At 37.4% G+C, this 22,280-nt stretch overlaps 1 protein-coding gene across 1 annotated transcript in view; it reads right to left on the reverse strand.

Moving 5' to 3' along the window:
- The window catches only part of NOX4 (NADPH oxidase 4), a 147,851-nt gene extending 131,951 nt beyond the window's left edge, over positions 1-15,900 (reverse strand). The window contains exons 1-2 of the mRNA XM_060303886.1: positions 15,837-15,900; positions 13,394-13,489 (exon numbers count right to left, since the gene is read on the reverse strand). Of these exons, the coding sequence (XP_060159869.1) occupies positions 13,394-13,489; positions 15,837-15,893 (153 nt within the window). The 5' untranslated portion in view covers positions 15,894-15,900. The remainder of the gene's footprint in view (positions 1-13,393; positions 13,490-15,836) is intronic.
- Between the last annotated feature and the right edge of the window lie 6,380 nt (positions 15,901-22,280).

A 22,280-nucleotide genomic window follows, 5' to 3' on the forward strand; every position in this document is an offset into this window, starting at 1 on the left:
TTTTGCAGAGATTGGTTGGCTAAAAAGCTGAGAAAGGCCTTGTTTCTCCTACATCACAGGTCCAGCATATCTGATCACAATTACTGAGTATTTAGCCACCTCTAAGCTACTCTTCATCAGAAACAATCATTCTTGTATCTTTCTTCTTCATCTTCACACCACTTTCAATTTCTCAATATTCCTCCTAAAATTTGGAAGCCAAAACAGATATACTAGTAACCTGAGCATATGGAGTAATTTTTGGAAGGAAACAATACTCATAGCAATAGTACCCATTCACTTGGTTAGAATTTTAATCAGAATATCCATAATGACATGTATTAAAACTCATATATTGAATACAGGATATTCAAAATTAAGATTTTTCTTGCACGTCTGTCAAGCATAACCTACTTTTAAACATATCTATTTTATAACTGCCGAACTCAATCCTGTTAGTTAATAACATTTTTAATTGAAACTATAAAAGTGTCTTTAAGTTCTATCTTTGTCTTTGAAATACTAGCACTGTTAGCTAACTCAGCATCTTTCAACCATAACTTCCAAGTTTGAATCAAGTTCACTGTCTTCCAGTCTTTCTTTGAAGAAAAAATATATATATGTATAAATATATATATATATATATATATATATATATATATATACACTGTCTCCAAGAAGTTATCAATTCTAAGAGTAAGAACTCCAGATGCATTAAAATGGCCCAAATACCTAACAGAGTAGGTAAAGTAAAGATGGACTGGATGGATAGATCATTTGTTACAGACCATTTACTTAAACTTTCTGATACACACATATTTAAGTATTAGACACTTCTGACAAAGTCTTCAGTGTTTAATTGGTCAACTTACAGTGGCCATACTAGCTCATCTGCTGGTAGAACAATACATTAAATCAAATACAAGATGATATATTGGTATAAGAGAGAAGATGTAAATAAAGTTTAACCTTTTTCCCTAAAAAACTAACATTAAATAAGACCAAAATATCACATCTTGGACTTTCATAAAAAAGGAAAATAGCAAACCAAGGGTAAATTTCTAAGATACTCACTGCAGTACAATCTGTGATACAAAGAATAGAACTAAAAAGGCCAACAGTGAAGAAATATAAAACAAATTATCATACACATTATGGGATACTACGTAGCCATTAAAAATAAGATAAATTAAACTTGTGTAACGGAAATGAAATAATAATATCTGTGACATATTTTTAAATTAATAATATACATGCATATAAATGTTTATCTACATATACAGGCATAAATATAGATAGAGAAATTGACATAGATTTTATATATACAGTTGGTTATCTCTTAGAAGTGAAGTTTCTAATTCTGTGTCATCAGCATTCAATATAGAATGATACATGTCTTCACATTATTAAAAAAATTTGCCAAATAGGGCTTCCCTGGTGGCACAGTGGTTGAGAGTCTGCCTGCCGATGGAGGGAACACGGGTTCATGCCCTGGTCTGGGAAGATCCCACATGCCACGGAGCGGCTAGGCCCGTGAGCCATGGCCGCTGAGCCTGCGTGTCCGGAGCCTATGCTCCGCAACGGGAGAGGCCACAGCAGTGAGAGGCCCGCGTACCACACAAAAAAAAAAATTTGCCAAACAAATGGTGAAGAATGCAAACAGGGGCCTTGCACAGACCCATGAAGACAGTGTGCTGTGAACTGAGGTACATGTTTAAACACTCTGTACCTAACATCAGAAACATAGTTTTCTAACTCCTTTGTTTTTACAGAGAGGATTCACTGCTAGTGTCCTATAAAATTTGTTCTCTTCACGTGAACTTCAAACTTTGGTTTGCTTGATGGAAAGTTTAAAAAAGGCCAAGAAATTTGGAGCTAAAATTTGAAAACTACTGCCAATTGAAAAGCAATTAATTGTGAGCTTAAATATTTCTGAAACCATAATGAAGAAAAAATGTATACTATACTTTGCAAACTATCTTTTTAAATACTTCAGAATTTATACATTGCACAAAATTAGGCCTTAACACTCCTCTTAGTTACTGGAAACTTTTAGTCATTAGCAAACATTTACAAGGAGATTGCAATATCAAAACATTCTTAACTTCAACAGTGTTTCCTGAAAGAAATGAGTCTAGCATTGTCATGAATTTGTCTACTATAACTTGCCATTAGAAAGAAGGGAAGTAACACAATCTGTGGTCTTCACACTGATTTCTTTTTCATCTTACTTAATCCTCTCCTCAAAAATAATAATAATAATAATAATCCTAAAAGAGAGAAACGAGGTTAAACTATGCCAAATTGCCATTTTTGTAAGTCAAAATGTTTCAATATTGAAATTTTCATGTAGTTCAATCTAATAATATAATTCTCAATTTAAAATTGAGGAAACTAGGTTTTGAAGATTTCAATAAAGATACAGTTATTGAGAGATAAAGTCAAGATTTCAACTTAGGTCAATTTGTCCACAAAATCCATGTTCTTTTCACTACATTATACTTTTGCCATTGATACTCTGAAATTTTTACAGATATTACTTTTTATTTGAAATTTAAGCTAATAGTCGCTCTGTGCTAGGAAAAAGCAATAGCAGGCACTTGGTTTTCATAAGAATTAGAATGAATGTCACACAAGACTTTAACAAATTAAATTTCATATATATAAAATTTGTGGGTTGAACAAAGTATATTTTCTTCTTTAAGCATGACACACTCAAGCTTTAAAACCAGTACAAGTCTAAGACTAGTTTTCTTCAGGCAAACCAAAGTTAAGGAAACCTTGTAGATCCATTACGATCCAGGAAACTAAACTTTTCCAAGATTTTCATTTGACTCATTTATCACTCTCTTAAGTTTTAAAAAATGTACAAACAAGATCAAAATAACTGAACAGTTCAATGATGGGTTCTACATAGTCCAAGCTAAGGCCCTAACTCCAGAAAATTCTATTGTAGGTAACAAACGTAATACAGAGAATGCCCAACAACAAATGCCATTTCTCAGATGGGAGAAGAACTTCCTTACTGAAGCTCTACATTCTTGTGGTTTAATATGAGTCATTTTTTTTTCCAGTTGGAATCCATTAGTATAGACCACTGATGATATTTGCTTGGTTTTCCCTTTAGATATTCTGAGCTATGGAAAAAGAAAAAAAGAAAAATGTATCTTCACCTATGTTTGCATAACTCTAAGCACTTTACAAATGTGCTTTGGAGCCTGTGCTTTTCAAACCAAGAGAATTAACAAAGCTCAAAGGCTCAAAGTAACTTAACAAAAGTAACTTAGCCAAGGAAAATCAGTGAGAACTAAAAACTCTCTCATCACCCTATCTCATCAGTATTTTCAATAGACAGTTCTTATTTTCTTGCTCCACAACTGTCTCTTCTTAGGGCATCCTTGAAATCATGTTCCTATACGAGGTGGGGCGACAGGGAGTTCACTCAGGATAAAATGCTAATTGAAAGGCACATAACAGAGGGTATACTGGGGGAATGGAAGTCAACAAAGAGAACCAAAAGTATAGCCCGGGGGGGTGGGGGAGAGAAACTTGTTTAGAAGCTTGTTTTGATAACACTATCATAGGAAAAATGACTATAGTCAGAAAGGCATTGGTCATAAATCATTTCTTAAATTTATCTTGGCGTTGATGTACCTATTTTTTAAAAATCTCAGGTGTATAAGATGCTTTCACTTTGTGTACATCATTCATCTCTTCTTGCCTTAAACTATGTCAGACCTCTGGGATTCCTGATATGTGTCTGGAGACTTTAACAATTTCCAAATCCATGAAAATCATCAAAGCATGTAACTTTTCCCTATAAAATCTGTGTTGGATTCATCTATCCATAGATAGGAGTCATTGTCAAATTCAACTTTCCAGCTTCTAAAAATGTAAACAAATTCTACCGATCATGGAATAACCATCTTCTTCTTTATCTACTTTTTCTTTAATCCCATTGCCAGAACTGAAAAGAAACTACATTTCACAAGACTATTTATTACATCGGCATTTATCACATCACAAAGCTGCATTAAGACATGGATACTAAGAAGTAAGGTAGGCTCACTCTGCCTTTAGGTAATTTACTCTTATACTAAAGTCTCACTCTTAGTTCATGCCTTGGCAATTATTAATTACAACATGTCACAGCCCTTTAAGATCCCACTTCAATAATCAATACTGGAGTAAAGCATATTAGATGTTAAGGGCCACTTGTTGCTTTTCTGTCATGAAAATGAAATCTCATTTCTTTGTCCAAACTGTCCTTTACGACTCCCAAAGGAGCTCTGTTAGAGTACCAATGGCTGGAGCCTTAAAAGCTGGCAGGAATGAATAGGAGACAGAAACAATATGTAATAATAACCATTACGTTTTACATCTGTGATGCTTTCAATTCTTCAAAGTAGTTGCCTGTTAAGTCATACCTAATCCTCAGTACAACACTCTGAGATAAGTGGGATCATTTCATCCTGTTTTAATGGGAGTACAGAACAGTTAAGTGAATTGCTGTATATGAATATGAAGGATGAGAGAAAAGGGAAGGAAAGAGGAAAGCTGGCATTTTGGGAACTCATTACATCATAGGCTTTGTGCAAGGTACTTTAATCCATGAGCAAATTATTTATAATTTCTGTGCTTTAGCTGCCTCTTTTGTAATAGAACCTACCTTGTAGACTAGTCAGGACTCTGACACTGAATGTATAAAGAATTTATCATGTCTGGCCCATGAGAACATTTCAGTGAATGTTGGCTGTAGATATTATTGAGGTTACTTCTTTTTTTTTTTTTTTTTTTCTTTCTTAGCGGTACGCGGGCCTTTCACTGTTGTGGCCTCTCCCGTTGCGGAGCACAGGCTCCGGACGCGCAGGCTCAGCGGCCATGGCTCACAGGCCCAGCCGCTCCGCGGCATATGGGATCTGCCCGGACCGGGGCACGAACCCGTGTCCCCTGCATCGGCAGGCGGACTCTCAACCACTGCGCCACCAGGGAAGCCCGAGGTTACTTCTTTTAATTGTCTTTAAGGTTCACAGTAATCTTGTGAAATAGGCATTATTACCCTGTTTATCTGCTGAAGACTCCAAAATTCAATGAAGATTAATACAAGCTTTTCTGAATAAAATGCGTTCTACCTCAAGATAAAATTCCACTCAGCAATCATAACCAAGTTGCTACAAATTTTGTGCCAATTACAAATAGCAACTGACAGGCTTCCTTTGTCCACAAGGATTGGGGGTCAGCCAGAGGCCAATCAAAGGAAAGGAAAAGTCTCTGTCTTAATGCCATCTGCCATTTGCTCAGCAAATTCCTTCCATCTTTATATTTCTCTGAATTCCTTTTAATATTTTCATTGATAAGCATAAATAATTTCTATTACTATTTACTATTAATAGTATTAATACCATTAATGCTAACTAATATTACTTAATATTTATAGTAATGCTATCTTTTGCTAAGCACATATGCACCAAGTGCTAAACATTTCACTTGCATTTTCTCCGGGAATCTTCACAACTAACCTAAGAGGAAGATGACTTAAGCTTAGTCTCAGAGAAGTAATTTGCCAAAATCATAAAGGGAGATAAATGCCTGAGCCAGGGTTCAAACTCATATCCATATAGCTCCAAAGCTTATGATATTGTCAATAAGGGATTAAGGATGATTGATTTTCCTCCATAGAATTACCTAGGCATTTTTAAAGTCAATTTTATGATCAACACAATGCTTAGCATGATGAACTAGAAACACTGACTAGAGTTTGAAGAACTACTGTCCACATTCAACTTTGCACTGAGTCCATAAAGAAGGCATTTCCCAATACTAAATCTGTCTATCGAATGAGATAAATGAACTAGAACAATACCTAAGGTGCCTATAACATTCTGCAGTTCTACAAGCTTCATTCCCTCAGGCTGGGTGATCCCTAGGAAAAAGCATACAGCCTCCAGGATTATGAGGAAATAAATTTCTGTTGTTAAAGCCACCCAGTCTGTGGTCCTTTGTTATGGAAGCCTGAGCAAATTAATGCAGTAGGAATCAGTTAGGATGAGGTATATAAGTCTGCTTCAGGTTTAAGAATAATCTATACACTATATTCTTATCTTTACTTATTAATACAAAAACACACAAACATACATACAAACAGTCTTACCCAGAGCCACCGTGGTGGGATGCATAAGAACCTTGGATAAGAGTAGAAAATTCCAGGCTCTAACCCTCTGTGTCTCAGAACCTCCCTGGAGGAGCAGCATGATTGAGGGTGTGGTCTTAGTATGAGACAAATGTGGGCTCAAATTGGGCTGCTCCAGTTGTTAGTTATGTGACCTGGGGGAAGTTACCTAACCACTCAGAATCTGTTTCTCAGTTCTGTAAAGTGATCATTCTTATCCTCCAGGGTTATTATAAGGATTAAATTAAATATGTAAGGATTAAATGAGATTATAAAAGAGCAAAGAAATGACTGTGTCTGGTACATAATATGTGATTTACAAATGGTTATAGTTGTTATTAGGTTGAATCACATCAATGGCTGATATTGGATTTTTTTTTTTTGCGGTACGCGGGCCTCTCCCGTTGCGGAGCACAGGCTCCGGAAGCGCAGGCTCAGCGGCCACGGCTCACGGGCCCAGCCACTCCGCGGCATGTGGGTTCTTCCCGGACCAGGGCACAAACCCGTGTTCCCTGCATCGGCAGGCGGACTCTCAACCACTGCACCACCAGGGAATCCCTTGCACCACCAGGGAATCCCTTGGATTATTTTTCTTCTATCAAAATGACAATTACATATGGTTCAGCCTACGGTAATACTAATGTTGCCTAGAGGCAGAAGAGCCCAATGGTTAAGAGTACAAGTTCTAGAATCAGGATGTTTGGGCTAGAGATCTGGCTCTGTCACTCACTAGCAAGTTACAGAGCTTCTTTAATTCAATTTCTTAGCTGGAAAATTAAGAATTAAAAATATCTACTCCATAGGATGGGTGAAAAGATTAAATTAATCCAAGCAAAGCTCTTAGAGTAATACCTGGTACTTAGTCCTCAATGAATGCAATCTGCTATTGATACTATTAATAAGGAAATGAAGGAAGTAGATTTGAAAATCTAAGCAATTAATGCCAAGTTCCAATTCTATGCTATTTTGGATGGTATTGATAAAAGAGAATTATACACTGGGTATTTAGGTGAATATAACAAAGAGGTTAATCATTGTGCTAAAATTCTGTCAAACATCATGGAATCAGAAAAAATTTAAATAAAAATAAATCTCATAATCCTTAACAATTTGTCAAAAACAACTGTAATACTGGAAATATATGTTATCTTGGGTGTAAATCAATAATTTTTCATAACTTCTTGAATTGCTCAACATCTTTAAATATCATTTCACATAAGATGAAAAACTAGTGGTCTACAGAGTATGGCGTTTAATGTGTCTTGCATATATCTATAGAGCTGTTCATTATAACAGGCTGAATATTGGACTGAGAGGAGCAATGAACCAGGATAGTGACCAAGCCACTAATCGAGTGAGTAATAATGAGCAAATCACTTCAACCTCATTTTTCTATTTGGGAAAATGAGGAAGAAATCTAAGTAAAGATTACAAAGCTCTCTTTCAAGTGTAAAATTATATGAGTCTCTGTTGTAAATGGATTAAGTACATAATGGTTGCATCATGTAATGTAACTCATTTCACCTGTCAATAAACACGAAGTAAATTGTTTTCAATAGCAGAATGTTAAGAATAAACACAAATAAACAAACAAAACCAACTTATTTAAAAGCATCCTCTGAATTGAAACCACAATATTCTGTGCAATAGAAGGAAAGAGTTAATGATCAAGCCTTTTCTGAAAATGACAGGAGGCATATATTCCTTCTCAGCAAAATTAAAGCTGCCTAGGCCAGCTGTAAAACCAACAGTGACTTAAAATCCTAGGTCTGTTTGTCCAGAGACTCCAATCTCCACCCTTAAGAAACTCACATGACATCAGACTTCTGTCTCTGAAAAATGTTAATTATGATACAAGTCTTAGGACTCTTGAGAGGGTAAATTGTTAATGTTTCTAAATCACTTGAAGCATAATGATTGACCAAAGAAAGATCATCATTGTAAGATTAGAAAAAAACCTCAATGCTCACAACTTTCTTCTTCACAACTTCTTACTGAGATACCAATCAACATAGGTATCTCAATAAGAGTTTAAAAACAAGAAAGAAAAGATCCTCATGACCATGTAGCAGATCTAAAATAATAATTGTGAGATAAAGCAAAAAAAAAACACTAAATTCTCATCATGGCACCGTGAGAAAAACTAGGTTTTTCTTCCCCAAATATTAGCTTTGGGGAAAAATATATAAAACAAAGACTAATTGAATCTGGTACCATAAAATGCATTCTCTTTGCAAATTAAAATGTTTATATCAATTAAATTATATCCTTTAATTGTTCAAATGTCAGAAATAGAACTCAGAAATAGGTGAACATGAATATGAAGGCTTCTATACTATAGATAGTATCCTGAGTTAAATTGCCCCAACATTTCAAAAAATTTAGGAAACTGAATTTCTCAGAGTCTGTCACAACACATTAGTATTTGCTATTAAAGTACTAAATACATTTTCCATTCTTTGAAAATAAATAAATCAACACAGATTTCAACTTAAGTAATCAATGGAGTCCTTTGTTTAAAACATCGTTATGGGAAGGTGAGGAAAGTTATTGTTTGGTTTGTTTGTTTGGGTGTTTGTTTTGGTTTTCCTCAAAACACTTTTTTTTCCCTCTTAGCTAATTTTAAGATTCCAATATTCACAGCATGTCATAATTAAACATCTCCTAGGAAGTGCACAGTCTGATTAGCACATTAACTCAGGCATAAACCAGCCGTGACCATGTTGCCTCCAGGCCTGGGTCAGCCTAGTCTGGGAAAAAACAATTCTGATGAAAACTCCTACTAAGACATATTAAATCCCAACATTATTTTATCTTCCATCATTTAAGATCTTCTTTTCCCTTAACCCTTAATTTTGGTCTGAGAACAGTCACCAAGGCTACTAGTAATAAAAATGGATACTCCAGTTCTGAATTTTACCTTCATTCTCAAAGGCTCCCACCCCAGAAAGCTAGGAAGATTAGGGAGAAGTCAGAGATATTTTTATAGTTATATGCCAATAACTAGAGTGCACAGCTTCCTACCCAATATTAAATCCTGTTCAGGAGAGAGGGAACAAGAGGACTACCCATATGCTGATGTCTTTTTATTGGGCTGATTGGTGACTAGTTGCTTGCCTTAAAGCAAAATGATAAATGCATTTGGCCATGAAGGTAGGAAAATCTCCCCCCACCACAGCCAACACATATACTGTCCAAAATGGTACCCACTAACCACACATGGCTATTGAGCATGTGAAATGTGTCTAGGGCCACAAAAGAGCTGAATTTTTAGGTTCATTGATTTCATTAATTTAAATTTTTTTGAAGATTTTTTTCATATGGACGATTTTTAAAGTCTTTATTGAATTTGTTACAATATTGCTTCTGTTTTATGCTTTGGTGTTTTGGCTGCCAGGCATGTGGTATCTTAGCTCCCTGACCAGGGATTGAACCCGAACCCCCTGTATTGGAAGACGAAGTCTTAATCACTGGACTGCCAGGTAAGTCCCTTAATTCAAATTTAAAAGCTGATATTCATTTGTGTTATAGGAAAATCTTTAAATATGTTTGGAACAACTTGGGTATGTGAATACACGTTTTCATCTGTAAAATTTTATGAAATTTAAACACAGGTCAAGTATTTCTGATGAAAATTTAGTGACTGAATTGTGATGTACATAAGTGTAAAATATACACTATTTCAAGAACAGGCAAAAATAATGTAAACTATCTCAGTAATAGTTTTAAAAAATACTAACCACATGTTGAATGCTTCAATCTATTACAGTACTTTGGATATATTATTTTAAATAAAATATATTGTTAAAGTTAAATGCCACTGGCTTCTTACTTTTTTGAATTACTACTGGAAAATTTTAAATTACATATGACTCACATTATATATCTATTGGGCAGCACTGATAAAGAGTAATACTAACCAGTAACAGAAATATCTGAGATGGGCCAGTGAAGTGGTTTAGAAAATCTGTGTAGTATGAGGGAAAAGCAAAAGGCCAGAGAGCACTGCATTCAAATCCTAGCTTTGACACTGACCACCCAAAGGAACCTGATCAAATCATTCATTCAGATTCCTCAGCCTATACTTCCCCAGGTGCAAATGGGAAGAATAGTTTCCTAGCTCAAACACAGCATTTGTAAAGTGACTAGTATATCATCAGTATAAATAAACAGTTGAATAAATCATCTTTCAATAGAAAGCAGAGATTTCAGACCACTACAAAGAATTTACTTCTTCTGAATGTCTATGTCTTCCTGCAAATGAGCTATATCCTGTGGACCCTTTATTCCTATAAGACTAGTACAACTTTATTATTACCTTACATTTTACAGATGCATAACAGCAACCTTAGACTAAAGGCTATTATCAAAATGTTCAACAAATGGAAGTACTGTTTCCATTTGTGTTTTAAACTGGTAGCAATCAAATTCATTTCCAGAAATACCATCATAATTTTTATGAACTTAAAATTTACCTAAAAGGGACATATAATATCAGAGTACCTATGTCCTTTTCAGGATTCCTACAGTTCTATCATGGTGGGACCATGTTCTTGTGAGTGCTTGGTAGGCTCTAAAAAACTGCTCTAAGGCATTAAGTTCATAATATATAGTTATTAAACATGTAAAACATGGGAGCCTGCAATATTTATTTTAAAATTAATTATATCTCGTTATACTGTATTTCTTTGCAATTTGAAAAATGCCTGCAAATTCTTATATTATGCAACAATGCCACAATCATCAAAAGATTAGAAAAGATAAGCCAAGGACAAATAAAATTAAATACTCCTTCATTAAACAATAGTCAAACTATAGATAGAGTTCCTTTTTCAGTAAAAGTACAGATGATATCTATTCCAAATGGTGTAGATAAATTAATGACTAGAAAATTCAGATAGTGATTACTAAAAAGTGAGACTTTGTAAGTCATCTTTCTTCCTTCGCCATGATGCCAAGAAGAAAAGCTATTCCTTTCCACTATGACTCTTCATAAAATGTTGACTCCTGACTTGGGTTAAGGGTCAACTCACTATGATCATTCTTATGTTTCCATGAAAACTAATTTACAACGACCTTTCTCTCCCTCAGTCTGCCTCTTGCATTATTTACTCATAGTCTTCCATTGAGTCCTTTTATCATTTTTGTCTTCATTCAACTGATTAATATTTATTGAGCCCCTACTATGTGCCAGCTATTCTGTAGGCCTCACCATTGAACCTCACTAGCCTGTCATATTATTCAAACAAAACCACTGAAGTGGGATGAGGTAGAGAGAGGTGAAACATATATTTTTTTAATTAGTTGGGTTATATATGTGTGTGTGTGTGTATTCTTCATATCTGACTTGTCACCAAAATAAATTTGAAGCTGTTACACAGCATCCAAACTCATAAAAAATTAACTTGTTGGTTTCCAACCTAATTAATTTTTAAATAAGTTATCATTTTAGCTTATACAATGTCATAGAGCTGAAATCCAAAGTTCAATTATGACATTCCAAGTTGTCTAGGCTTAGATTTTATATTATTACAACTACGTCCTGATCAAGATTTACCATTTTTTAAAGGCAAATTTTACCATCGTAACTCTCAAGAGTTTTCTCCAAGTTGTTCATAAGTTATATAATAGGTCAGATATAGCTCCCACTGAAAAACCTCATGTTTGCTAATTTATACCCAAGGGGGAATGTTTAGGAAACAAAGTAACATGATAGGCCAGTAAACCTTCCTGTGTTCCTTAGAGAAAATTTTTTCTTAACTTGTTTATTGAATTAGTTGTTGGAGTTTCCATTAGATTGTAAGCAACCTGAGGGCAAAGGGGAGGTGTTACTCTCTATGTGCCCATTTGAAAAGTAAAGGTTTCATGACAGTCTTCTGGATGGCTGGATGTCAGGGTGGTTGGACAAAAGAAAGAAATGTTCAGATTTAGGAATCTGCAATAAAATGAGTTTAATCTTTGAGACTATGTTTATCAATCCATCAGTTGAAAATACAGATGTTCGGTGATTATGATGTATCAACGTAGGTCATCAAATTGTAACAAATGTATCACTCTGGTGTGGAAGGTTGATAATGGGAGACGTTATGCATGTGTGGGGATAGGAGAACATATGGGAAATCTCTGTGCCTTCCCCTCAATTTTACTGTGAACTTTAAACAGCTCTAAAAAAAATTCTTTAAAAAAACAGTTGTTAAACTTTAAAAATATCAACTGTGTGAACAACAGATATTGAAGATAGTACCTTACTGTATAAAATGAAATATACATCAATTAATTCAGCCTCAATTTATTGCAATCTTAATATGTGCCAAGCACTACTATAGGAGCTGAGGTTTAAAGATAAATGAGATCTATAACTGTAAAGCAGGAAACGGAAGGCTGGCTCCACTAAATTCATCTGAACTAATCAGAATTTTAAATAGTCATTAAACCATGAAAAATAATGCATCTCCTATTTAGAATGTATTTTCTTCCCCAGTGAAAAGGAATGACAAAATCTGCTTTTTCAGATGCCCTAAGATTTTTCAATATGTTTTATATTTTTTGCTTTTGCTTAGAAAAAGCTGTCTCCTTGTATTGTACAAAGTAAGATGTCCTCAGTGCCACTGCCTTTTGTTCAGGAGACAAGTAGGAAGGGGAAGGAGAGGAAGAATAAGAACAGAAACATCATGGAATGGAGAAAAGAAAACTATCGACCTGAGATAAATCAGAGCAAAGTTTTGCACTATATCGTTCTATTAGACCAGAGCACTGGAACCACAAGCAGCAGTTAACCTAGGGCAAGCCGCTGAGAAATGCCCAGAAGTGAATAACCGCCTTAGACACATACTTTGTGAGAACTGACAGTAAAAGGAAACAGTGCAGAAATTCTCTGTAAGTTGATGGGCGGGCTGAAGTCTTGATTTAGTAAAAACTAAAATCCTGTCATGGGTTGGTCCTCCAAGTGAAGGAGACCTCAGGACTCTTTGCAGCTGGCAAGGAGTAGCACTTTTCTCAGATACTACTAGCCCAACAGTTCACTTTAGAAGATACTATCTTTGGCTCTTAAAAGAGTCAGTCGTTTTAACTTGGACCGGTATAAATGATAAATCATGAAAACTTGACCACTTTAGACAGTAACAAATGTTTCTGAAATGAACAACCCTCCTGGTGTTTCTTTAATGAATGTAAAAACTGACCAAGCTTTGTAGCATCCTCTGCCCACATTAAAGCCATTCCACAGGTCAACCAAGTCCCACTTACCCCCAACATCTGGTGGAGGTAGTGATACTCTGGCCCTTGGTTATACAGCAGGAAGGTTTTCCAGAAAAGCAGGACATTCAGGGACAGCCAGATAAGCTAAATCATACGAAGGGTGAGAGAAAAAAATTAAAAATAAACATTACCTGATGAATGGACACCTCAAGTACATTCATTGGACACAGTACTTTCAATGGAACCTCAATTAGTCATTGCAACAAAGTATTATTGGAAGAGAAGTTGGGAAATTTATTCTCCTCCGGGCTTTCATTTCTTTCCCTCAAAATAATTACTGAGAACCTACTCATGTTTCAAGCCCAGGGAAATAAGAATGAGCAGAAACAGAAATGTACCTGCCTTTGGGGAGTTCACATTTTATGAGAGAAATAGACATTAATCAAATAAACTCATGAAAAAATATATAAATACAGGCTATCAGGCTGTGCAATGGCCCAGGGGTAGGGGTTGATGGGGGAGGCTGGTGAGCTCAAACGGCTGAGAAAAGGGTTTCAATCTCCTCTCTAACAAATTAAATGGAAGTTATGATGCTCTCCAAAGCCTTTCCTGTTCTGATGTTTTTTATGACTCTAAAACTCATATTATTTAACATGGATTGCAATAGTTACGGCTTAAGATTTTTATGATATGTTTAGAAAGTGAAGTGAGACTAGGAAAGAAGTCCAATCTTATTTCCTTAGCATTTCAAAGCTGTTTGAGGGTGCAACCAGAAACATGCAAGCAGGTGTTAAGATAATTTTTTTTGGCCTCCTGGGACTCTTCTATTTAAAACTTTAAGAACAATAAAATAACGCAAACATCCAGGAACTATTCTGTTAATCGCTGCATTCAGGAAATGCCACACAATAAAAAGACAAATAATATAAATAATAGACAAGCCCGTCCTTTGAGAATGTGTACTGTCTTAGCAGCACATTGGTAAATTCCTACACACCTCAGATTATTGGGGGGAGTTGCCAACCATGACTCCATTTGGGGTCTAAAGCTTTACAGCTCAGAAGGCAGGGAAATTCTAGTTCACCGATGGCTCCATGGTGTAGAGGAGGAGCGTGGGTATTGGCTTCTGGGAATCTACTACTTAATGCCTCTGAGACCTTGGGCAAATTTGTTACTGTCCATGTGCTTCAAATTCCTCGTGTATAAAATTAGGATGAAGGCAAGAATGGGCCTACCTATCTTACAGAATAGATCTGAGGATAAAATAATGAAAAATAATCAGAGAGGGGAGAGAGAGAGGGGAGAGGAAAGGTAATGAGTTTCTGTAGAAGCTGAAGGTAATCAGTATTTCTTACAGTTATTTTTGTGTTAAAAGTAAATTTTCTTTAATGAGCACAGCAATGGTATTTTTGTTTGTTTGTTTGTTTTTCATTTAAAACATTGTCCTTACTAGCAGTAAAATTTGCACAGTCTGTGTTGGTTTCCATTTAGTTTTTGCTTTTTGAAAGTTTATTTGTCTATGATATTCAGAAGTTTGGAAAAGGGTTCTATGTAGGGCAATTCCGAACCAAAGTTCATTATCATTCAGTTTTATTCAACAAACGTTTATTGAGCCTCTTCAGTCTGGCATTCTTAAATTGCCTTCACATTAGCAAGCCTTATTTTCCAACAAAGTATCTGATCCTTGAGGGTTTCAGCTTCTTCAGTATTTCTCAGGGAATTGACCCAGCTGTGTGAGTGCACGGTAGACATTCCTAAAGGCCTTAAATGGTCTTTCCCACACTCACTTTCTAAACATATCATAAAAATCTTAAGCCATAACTATTGCAATCCAGGTTAAATAATATGAGTTTTAAAGTCATAAAAAACATCAGAATAGGAAAGGCTTTGGAGAGCATTCTCAATTGACCAGCAAGCTGAAAACCACTCAGAGGAAAACCTATCTGACCTCACTCAGCCCCTGCACACCTGAGATTAAGCATCTGGGATGCAAACAGGTCTCCTAAAGATCGCAGTTATCCGCTTGCAGGACAAAATGAGACTAAGAAATGAGCGACATCACCACGTCCCGGGCACTGCATGTTGTTAAACTTCAAAAATATCAATTGTATGAACAATAGATAATGAAAAATAGGACTTTGCTGTATAAAATAAGACCAACAGAAGCAATCTGGAAAAAGAGCAAAAGGCGGGGGGGGGGGGGATGTTTAAATGGTTAAGGAAAAAGCTGTGTTCAGTAACAGCGATCTCTTCTCCCTTCCTCCACATCCGCTCTCCCATCAAAAGTGTAGGAAATTTGCCCAGCACTTGGAGGAAGGGAGGAAGCGGATGGTTATTATCTCCAGGTATTCCCGGCAGAAAGTTTTTGTTAGTTGAGAATGTTTGCGTTAGAGGCAAAACTTCCAGCTCCCCACCCGCGCTCGCTCAGAGAATGAATCAAAATCGCTGTCCCAGAGACAAAACGCCGGGAGAGCCTCGCCCGCCATCCTACCAGGCAGAGGTGTTTAACCCCTTCGTTGGCCAGCCAGCTCCTCCAGGACACAGCCATGCCGCCGGCCCCGCCGCGCCGCGCTCTCCGCCCGCCAGCCCGACAAGCAGCGGCGGCCGCCGGGGCAGCGGTTACAGTGGTGCGTGCGGCCTGCGGGGGGGGCAGGGTGGGGACGGAGGGTCAAAGACTGAATGGAAGCCCGGCGCCGGCGCCGCGCCAGGCCGGGCGGGGTATGCGCCCCGGTACCGGGTCTCCCGAGCGCCGCGGACTCGGCCCTTGCGGGGTCTGCGCTGCGCCCTCCGGCCGCCAGGACCCCCTGCGCCGAGCGCGTGCTCCCCGGCTGCGCGAGTCCGCCCCGCCGAGCCGGCCCCTTTGTCTGGGGGCGAGCCTGTTGCTGTGGCTGCCGCAGTGCAGGATGTCCTGGGCTAGGATCTAGGAGGCGTCCCCCAGCAGCCTCAGCCCGGCCTGCCCCGCTCCGAAAGACCCACCAAGATGTGGAGACTGGTACTCAGACATAGAGTGGACACCCTCGCTGCCCCCTTGGACACACACACACACACCTAGTCCTTTTGGACTGGTCGTTCCCCCCACCCCCAAAGGTTCCTCTCTGAGAGCCTTGGTAAGGAAATTTGAGCCGGAAATTGTCTTTTGTGTACTAGCGTCCCCCTTCTCCCGCCCATCCTCAGCAACTCATCCCACCCCCAAGCAAACGCCCCCGTCACAACCCTTACCTAAAACCTCCCTCTACCTACCCCTTCCTACCCCCCATCCCTAACACCGATGCAAAGCTTTTAAGAAACTTCTGAATAAAGAGTCCTGCGGAGAATTAGACAGTGGTAATGATTGCACAACTTTGTGAATGTACTATAAATCACTAAATTGTACACTTTAAACGTGAATTTTATGGTATGTGAATTACATCTCATAAACCCATTATTTTAGGAAAAAATAATAATAAAAAAAATAAAGAGTCCAGGGGAGTTAATGGTTAAAACTGACGTAATTCTCAGGGGCTCTAGGGAAGCTCAGATTCACTCTATTTAGAAATGTGTGTTTTACTACCTAGTATCAGAGTCTGTTAAGTAATAAGAATCCTCTCAAACTTGTACCAGAGGCCCGGTGAAGGGTGATTAAAGTGTGGAATGTTCACAGGCTACCTAGCCTACACTGCAACATATCAGTATTAGGGAAAAAACAAAAAAATCTTGCATGTGAAAGAATGTCCAACGCAAAGTAAGTGTTGGATAAATGTTTGTTAAATCAGGAACTTTCTCAACTCTAGCAACTAATAAGTGGCAGAAAAAGTAAACCACTAGTAGCCTAATCTCATGGCTTTCAAGCTCTTTTTTATTTTAGTGAAATACATTTTACAACACGTGCTATGATATATAATTATATTAAATTATAATATATAATGTATAATTTCATAAAAATCATACTTCCTTTACTACATGCAGTGTACTTACCTCAATTTCGTGAACTGATTAATGACTGCAACCCCCAGTTCAAAACACGAATAAATCAGTATCAAATCCCAGTTAGAATTCACAAAGTGCTCTAATAGTCCTGCCATCTCTTTGACATACGACGTTCCTGTTTCATGCATGATCTAAACCTGAAAACTGCCTCAGATCTTTCTGGGGCTAGGGAGTGTATTATTTATGAATAACACCCTGTTCTTATTGACCATGTGATACCTGAGGACAAGAAAAAGAGCACAGGGAGTACCCAGGGGTGTCACCACTGGAGGCAGGTCAAATTCTGAGACACGCTGGTGTTCCTCAAATTCCCCCCTAAGAAACCATCCTCCAGCCACAATTTCAATCGATGGGAGGTGGGGAGATTCTGGCACAATGGTCTGGTTCTTCTCATGAGTTGAGAGGAGGGAAGCAACTGAAGAACAGTAGAATAAAAGACAATTTTTTTTTAAGTTTAACTACTTCCAAAAAAAAAAAAAAAAGACAAAAATAATGGATCCAGCTCTTACTATGTACTTACTGTATCAGTCACTGTCCTGGGTACTTCATGTACAGAATCTCACTTCATTCTCATAACAGCTCTACATGTGGATGTCAGTGCCCTTACTCCAGAGTTGAGGAAACCGAAGCTAAAAGAGATTAAGAAACTTGCCTGAGCAGGTGGGGAGAATGGGCAGACGTTGGTTTAAAGGTACTAACTTCCAATTATAAGATGGATAGTTTGGGGAGATCTAATACACAGCATGGTGACTATAGTTAACCATATTGTCTTATATACTTGAAAGTAGCTTAGTGAATAAATCTTAAATGTTCTCTACACACACACACACACACACACACAAATGGTAGCTATGTAGCTATGTGAGGTGATAGAGGTGTTAGCTAAAGCTCGGATGATAATTATTTCCCCATATATAAATGGATCAAATCAACATGACGTACACTTTAAACTTAGACAATGTTGCATGTCAATTATATCTCAACAAAGCTGGAAAAACATTATGTTAACTGGAAGAATGCAAACATCGCAATAAAGATGAAAAACAATAAATTAAAAGAGAAGAGAAATCTGTCTGAGATGACAAAACAGGCTTTTGCTTATAGTTCAAAAAAACCCATAATCAGATCCTTTTCTGAACTCTTTTGTACCATGATAGAATGCTATACAAACATTGATTATTATATTTATCACTATTATTTTATAGGAGCTCTGTAAAAGGGGACTAGGTCCTAACTGTTTATATTGCCTTACAAGGATACAGTACTGCAAGCTATCCCCAGGGGACAGAGCTATTGCCATGTTGTGCAGGAACTCTCATTAATGAGGTTCTTTTCAATATAATTTTCTCTAGGCCCTACTGTTTAGTGCAAGTAGATACTGTCTTTCCCAAGATAAGGAACGCTGTCCTTGAAAGTAATGAAGAGAGAATCCTGTAACTGTATCAGTATTCCAAACATCATAGCAACAACAACAACAAGAATAAAAATCACACTTTTACCAGGAAAAATCTTCACAGGAAAAAATCAAACGACAAATACCTTTGCTCTTGGCCAAAATAATGTTAAAATAGTAGTGATCATCCTACATTGATTACAAACTCTGTTTGGAAGTTTGAGATGTTCTTGGTCTATTATTTATTACTTACTAAATACAGAAGCTTTGTTTTTTGGTAGACAGTGTCCCTCAAAATATGAAATCCATGGGGAAAAATTGATAAAAGTTTCCCCCTTTGGTCTGCTTCATTAGTTGGCTTCTTTATGTATCAGCTCAGAGGCGCACCTTTGCCAAGAAGCTTTCCCTGGCCCACCTCACCTCTATGCTCACACAGACTCATCCTGTAGTCTGCATTCTTCAATGTGTTTATAATACTCCAAACACATGATCATTACTCCATTTTACACATATTATTTTAGTTGTATGCATGTGAGTGTGTGTGTCTAATTCCCCTCATCAACTGACCTCTTCAAGGACAGGGATCTTATCTTATTTAATTTTTATTCCAGGACTTTGGAAAAAGATTGTTACATAGTAGGAACTTCAGAATGTTTGATATATGAATGAATAACAGTTAAGTATATTATCCTTCTTTTTGTGCCTCTCTCAAACTCCAGTTTCTCAAATGTAACTTTCCAATAATGTAAGAAAAGTTTCTGCTTAGCTCAATAATTAACTACCAGAAAAGAACCAACGGGGCAGGAACTCTTGCTATGGGTGTCACCTATACCACACTAGTCACAGGATATGCAGCTGGGACAAGTGAGTACCTATATTACCTTCCTGAGGTTGGGGTAACTGTCACAAATTTAGTGGATTTGAACAACAGAAATGTATCTTCTCACAGTTCTGGAGGTCAGAAATCCCAAATCAGGCGATTGGGTCAAAATCAAGGTGTTGACAGGGCCCCAAACCCTTCAGAGAGTCTTGGGGAGAATCTGTTCCTTGCCTCTTCCCAATTCTGCTGGATGCTGGCGTACCCTGATTTATGGCTGCATCCCTCCGCTCTCTGCCTCAGTGATCACGTGGCCTCGCCTCTTCCATTGTGTGTATGTCAAATTACCCTCTGCCTCTCTCTTATAAGGACTCCTGTGATCGTATTTAGGGATCAACAGATAGTCTAAGATAATCACCCTATGTCAAGGGCCTTAACTTAATTATACCTGCAAAACTCTTTTTGCCTTATATAAGAAGTAATATTTACAGGTTCATGGGATTAAGATGTGATATATCTGGGTGGTCATTATTCAGACTACTCTAGTACCTAAAGTTACTTAATTGATGTTAATTTTCTTTCCCTGATTTCCCAGCCTGAGAGAAGGATTTTTGAGGAAATTCACCTTAAGACATAAAAGTTGGAACTTTTACTAAGTTTTTCTGTCAAGAAGTCAAAAATTATAGACCAGGAATCATGCCAGAGAGAACTCAGCAAGCTTTCTTAACCTTTGTGACTTAGACTGAGTTTAGTATTTTGGTTATTCCATATCTGATTATCAGGAGTTATTAGTATTAAACTCAAAAATGGAAAAGAGCCTGTGTGTTTTTCTTACAAACAGAAAAGAAGAAGGTAGGAAAACTCTGTCCCAGTATGCAACATAACTGGTAAAGTGGGCAAAAGAATCCTAAAGTTGTGAATAGCTGACGGCCATATTAAAGAGAAAAGGAAGCTACACTTTATCCCCGGGACCCTTGGCAAGGAAGAAGGGCCCCCAGGGAACCAGCAAGAAATGGCCCAAAGGCTTAACATTCACAAGCCTGGGGACAAGTTCCAGACAGTGACTCATTGTCATTTCTACACAAAAACAAGTGTAGACCATCTTCTGATTCAGGCCTTTAGGAATGTCTACCATGCACTCACACAGCTGGGTCAATTCCCTGAGAAATACTGAAGAAGCTGAAACCCTCAAGGATCAGATACTTTGTTGGAAAATAAGGCTTGCTAATGTGAAGGCTATTTACGAATGCCAGACTGAAGAGGCTCAATAAACGTTTGTTGAATAAAATTGAATGATAATGAACTTTGGTTCGGAATTGCCCTACATAGAACCCTTTTCCAAACTTCTGAATATCATAGACAAATAAACTTTCAAAAAGCAAAAACTAAATGGAAACCAACACAGACTGTGCAAATTTTACTGCTAGTAAGGACAATGTTTTAAATGAAAAACAAACAAACAAAAATACCATTGCTGTGCTCATTAAAGAAAATTTACTTTTAACACAAAAATAACTGTAAGAAATACTGATTACCTTCAGCTTCTACAGAAACTCATTACCTTTCCTCTCCCCTCTCTCTCTCCCCTCTCTGATTATTTTTCATTATTTTATCCTCAGATCTATTCTGTAAGATAGGTAGGCCCATTCTTGCCTTCATCCTAATTTTATACACGAGGAATTTGAAGCACATGGACAGTAACAAATTTGCCCAAGGTCTCAGAGGCATTAAGTAGTAGATTCCCAGAAGCCAATACCCACGCTCCTCCTCTACACCATGGAGCCATCGGTGAACTAGAATTTCCCTGCCTTCTGAGCTGTAAAGCTTTAGACCCCAAATGGAGCCATGGTTGGCAACTCCCCCCAGTAATCTGAGGTGTGTAGGAATTTACCAATGTGCTGCTAAGACAGTACACATTCTCAAAGGACGGGCTTGTCTATTATTTATATTATTTGTCTTTTTATTGTGTGGCATTTCCTGAATGCAGCCATTAACAGAATAATTCCTGGATGTTTGTGTTATTTTATTGTTCTTAAAGTTTTAAATAGAAGTGTCCCAGGAGGCCAAAAAAAATTATCTTAACACCTGCTTGCATGTTTCTGGTTGCACCCTCAAACAGCTTTGAAATGCTAAGGAAATAAGATTGGACTTCTTTCCTAGTCTCACTTCACTTTCTAAACATATCATAAAAATCTTAAGCCGTAACTATTGCAATCCATGTTAAATAATATGAGTTTTAGAGTCATAAAAAACATCAGAACAGGAAAGGCTTTGGAGAGCATCATAACTTCCATTTAATTTGTTAGAGAGGAGATTGAAACCCTTTTCTCAGCCGTTTGAGCTCACCAGCCTCCCCCATCAACCCCTACCCCTGGGCCATTGCACAGCCTGATAGCCTGTATTTATATATTTTTTCATGAGTTTATTTGATTAATGTCTATTTCTCTCATAAAATGTGAACTCCCCAAAGGCAGGTACATTTCTGTTTTACTCATTCTATTTCCCTGGGCTTGAAACATGAGTAGGTTCTCAGTAATTATTTTGAGTTGAAAGAAATGAAAGCCTGGAGGAGAATAAATTTCCCAACTTCTCTTCCAATAATCTTTACACACTATTTTCCTTTGTACACTGACATGGGATTTCATAATTCTCTAATTCTTTCTCTTCCCCAAATATATCCTCTTTACTCACAGTCTCATCCATGTGTGCGTGCTCTTCTTGCTTCCTGGCATACCAGACCTAGTGATACTCACTTAGTC

The sequence above is a fragment of the Globicephala melas genome, chromosome 8 (assembly GCF_963455315.2).
Source record: "Globicephala melas chromosome 8, mGloMel1.2, whole genome shotgun sequence".
Classification (NCBI taxonomy): Eukaryota; Metazoa; Chordata; class Mammalia; order Artiodactyla; family Delphinidae; genus Globicephala; species Globicephala melas.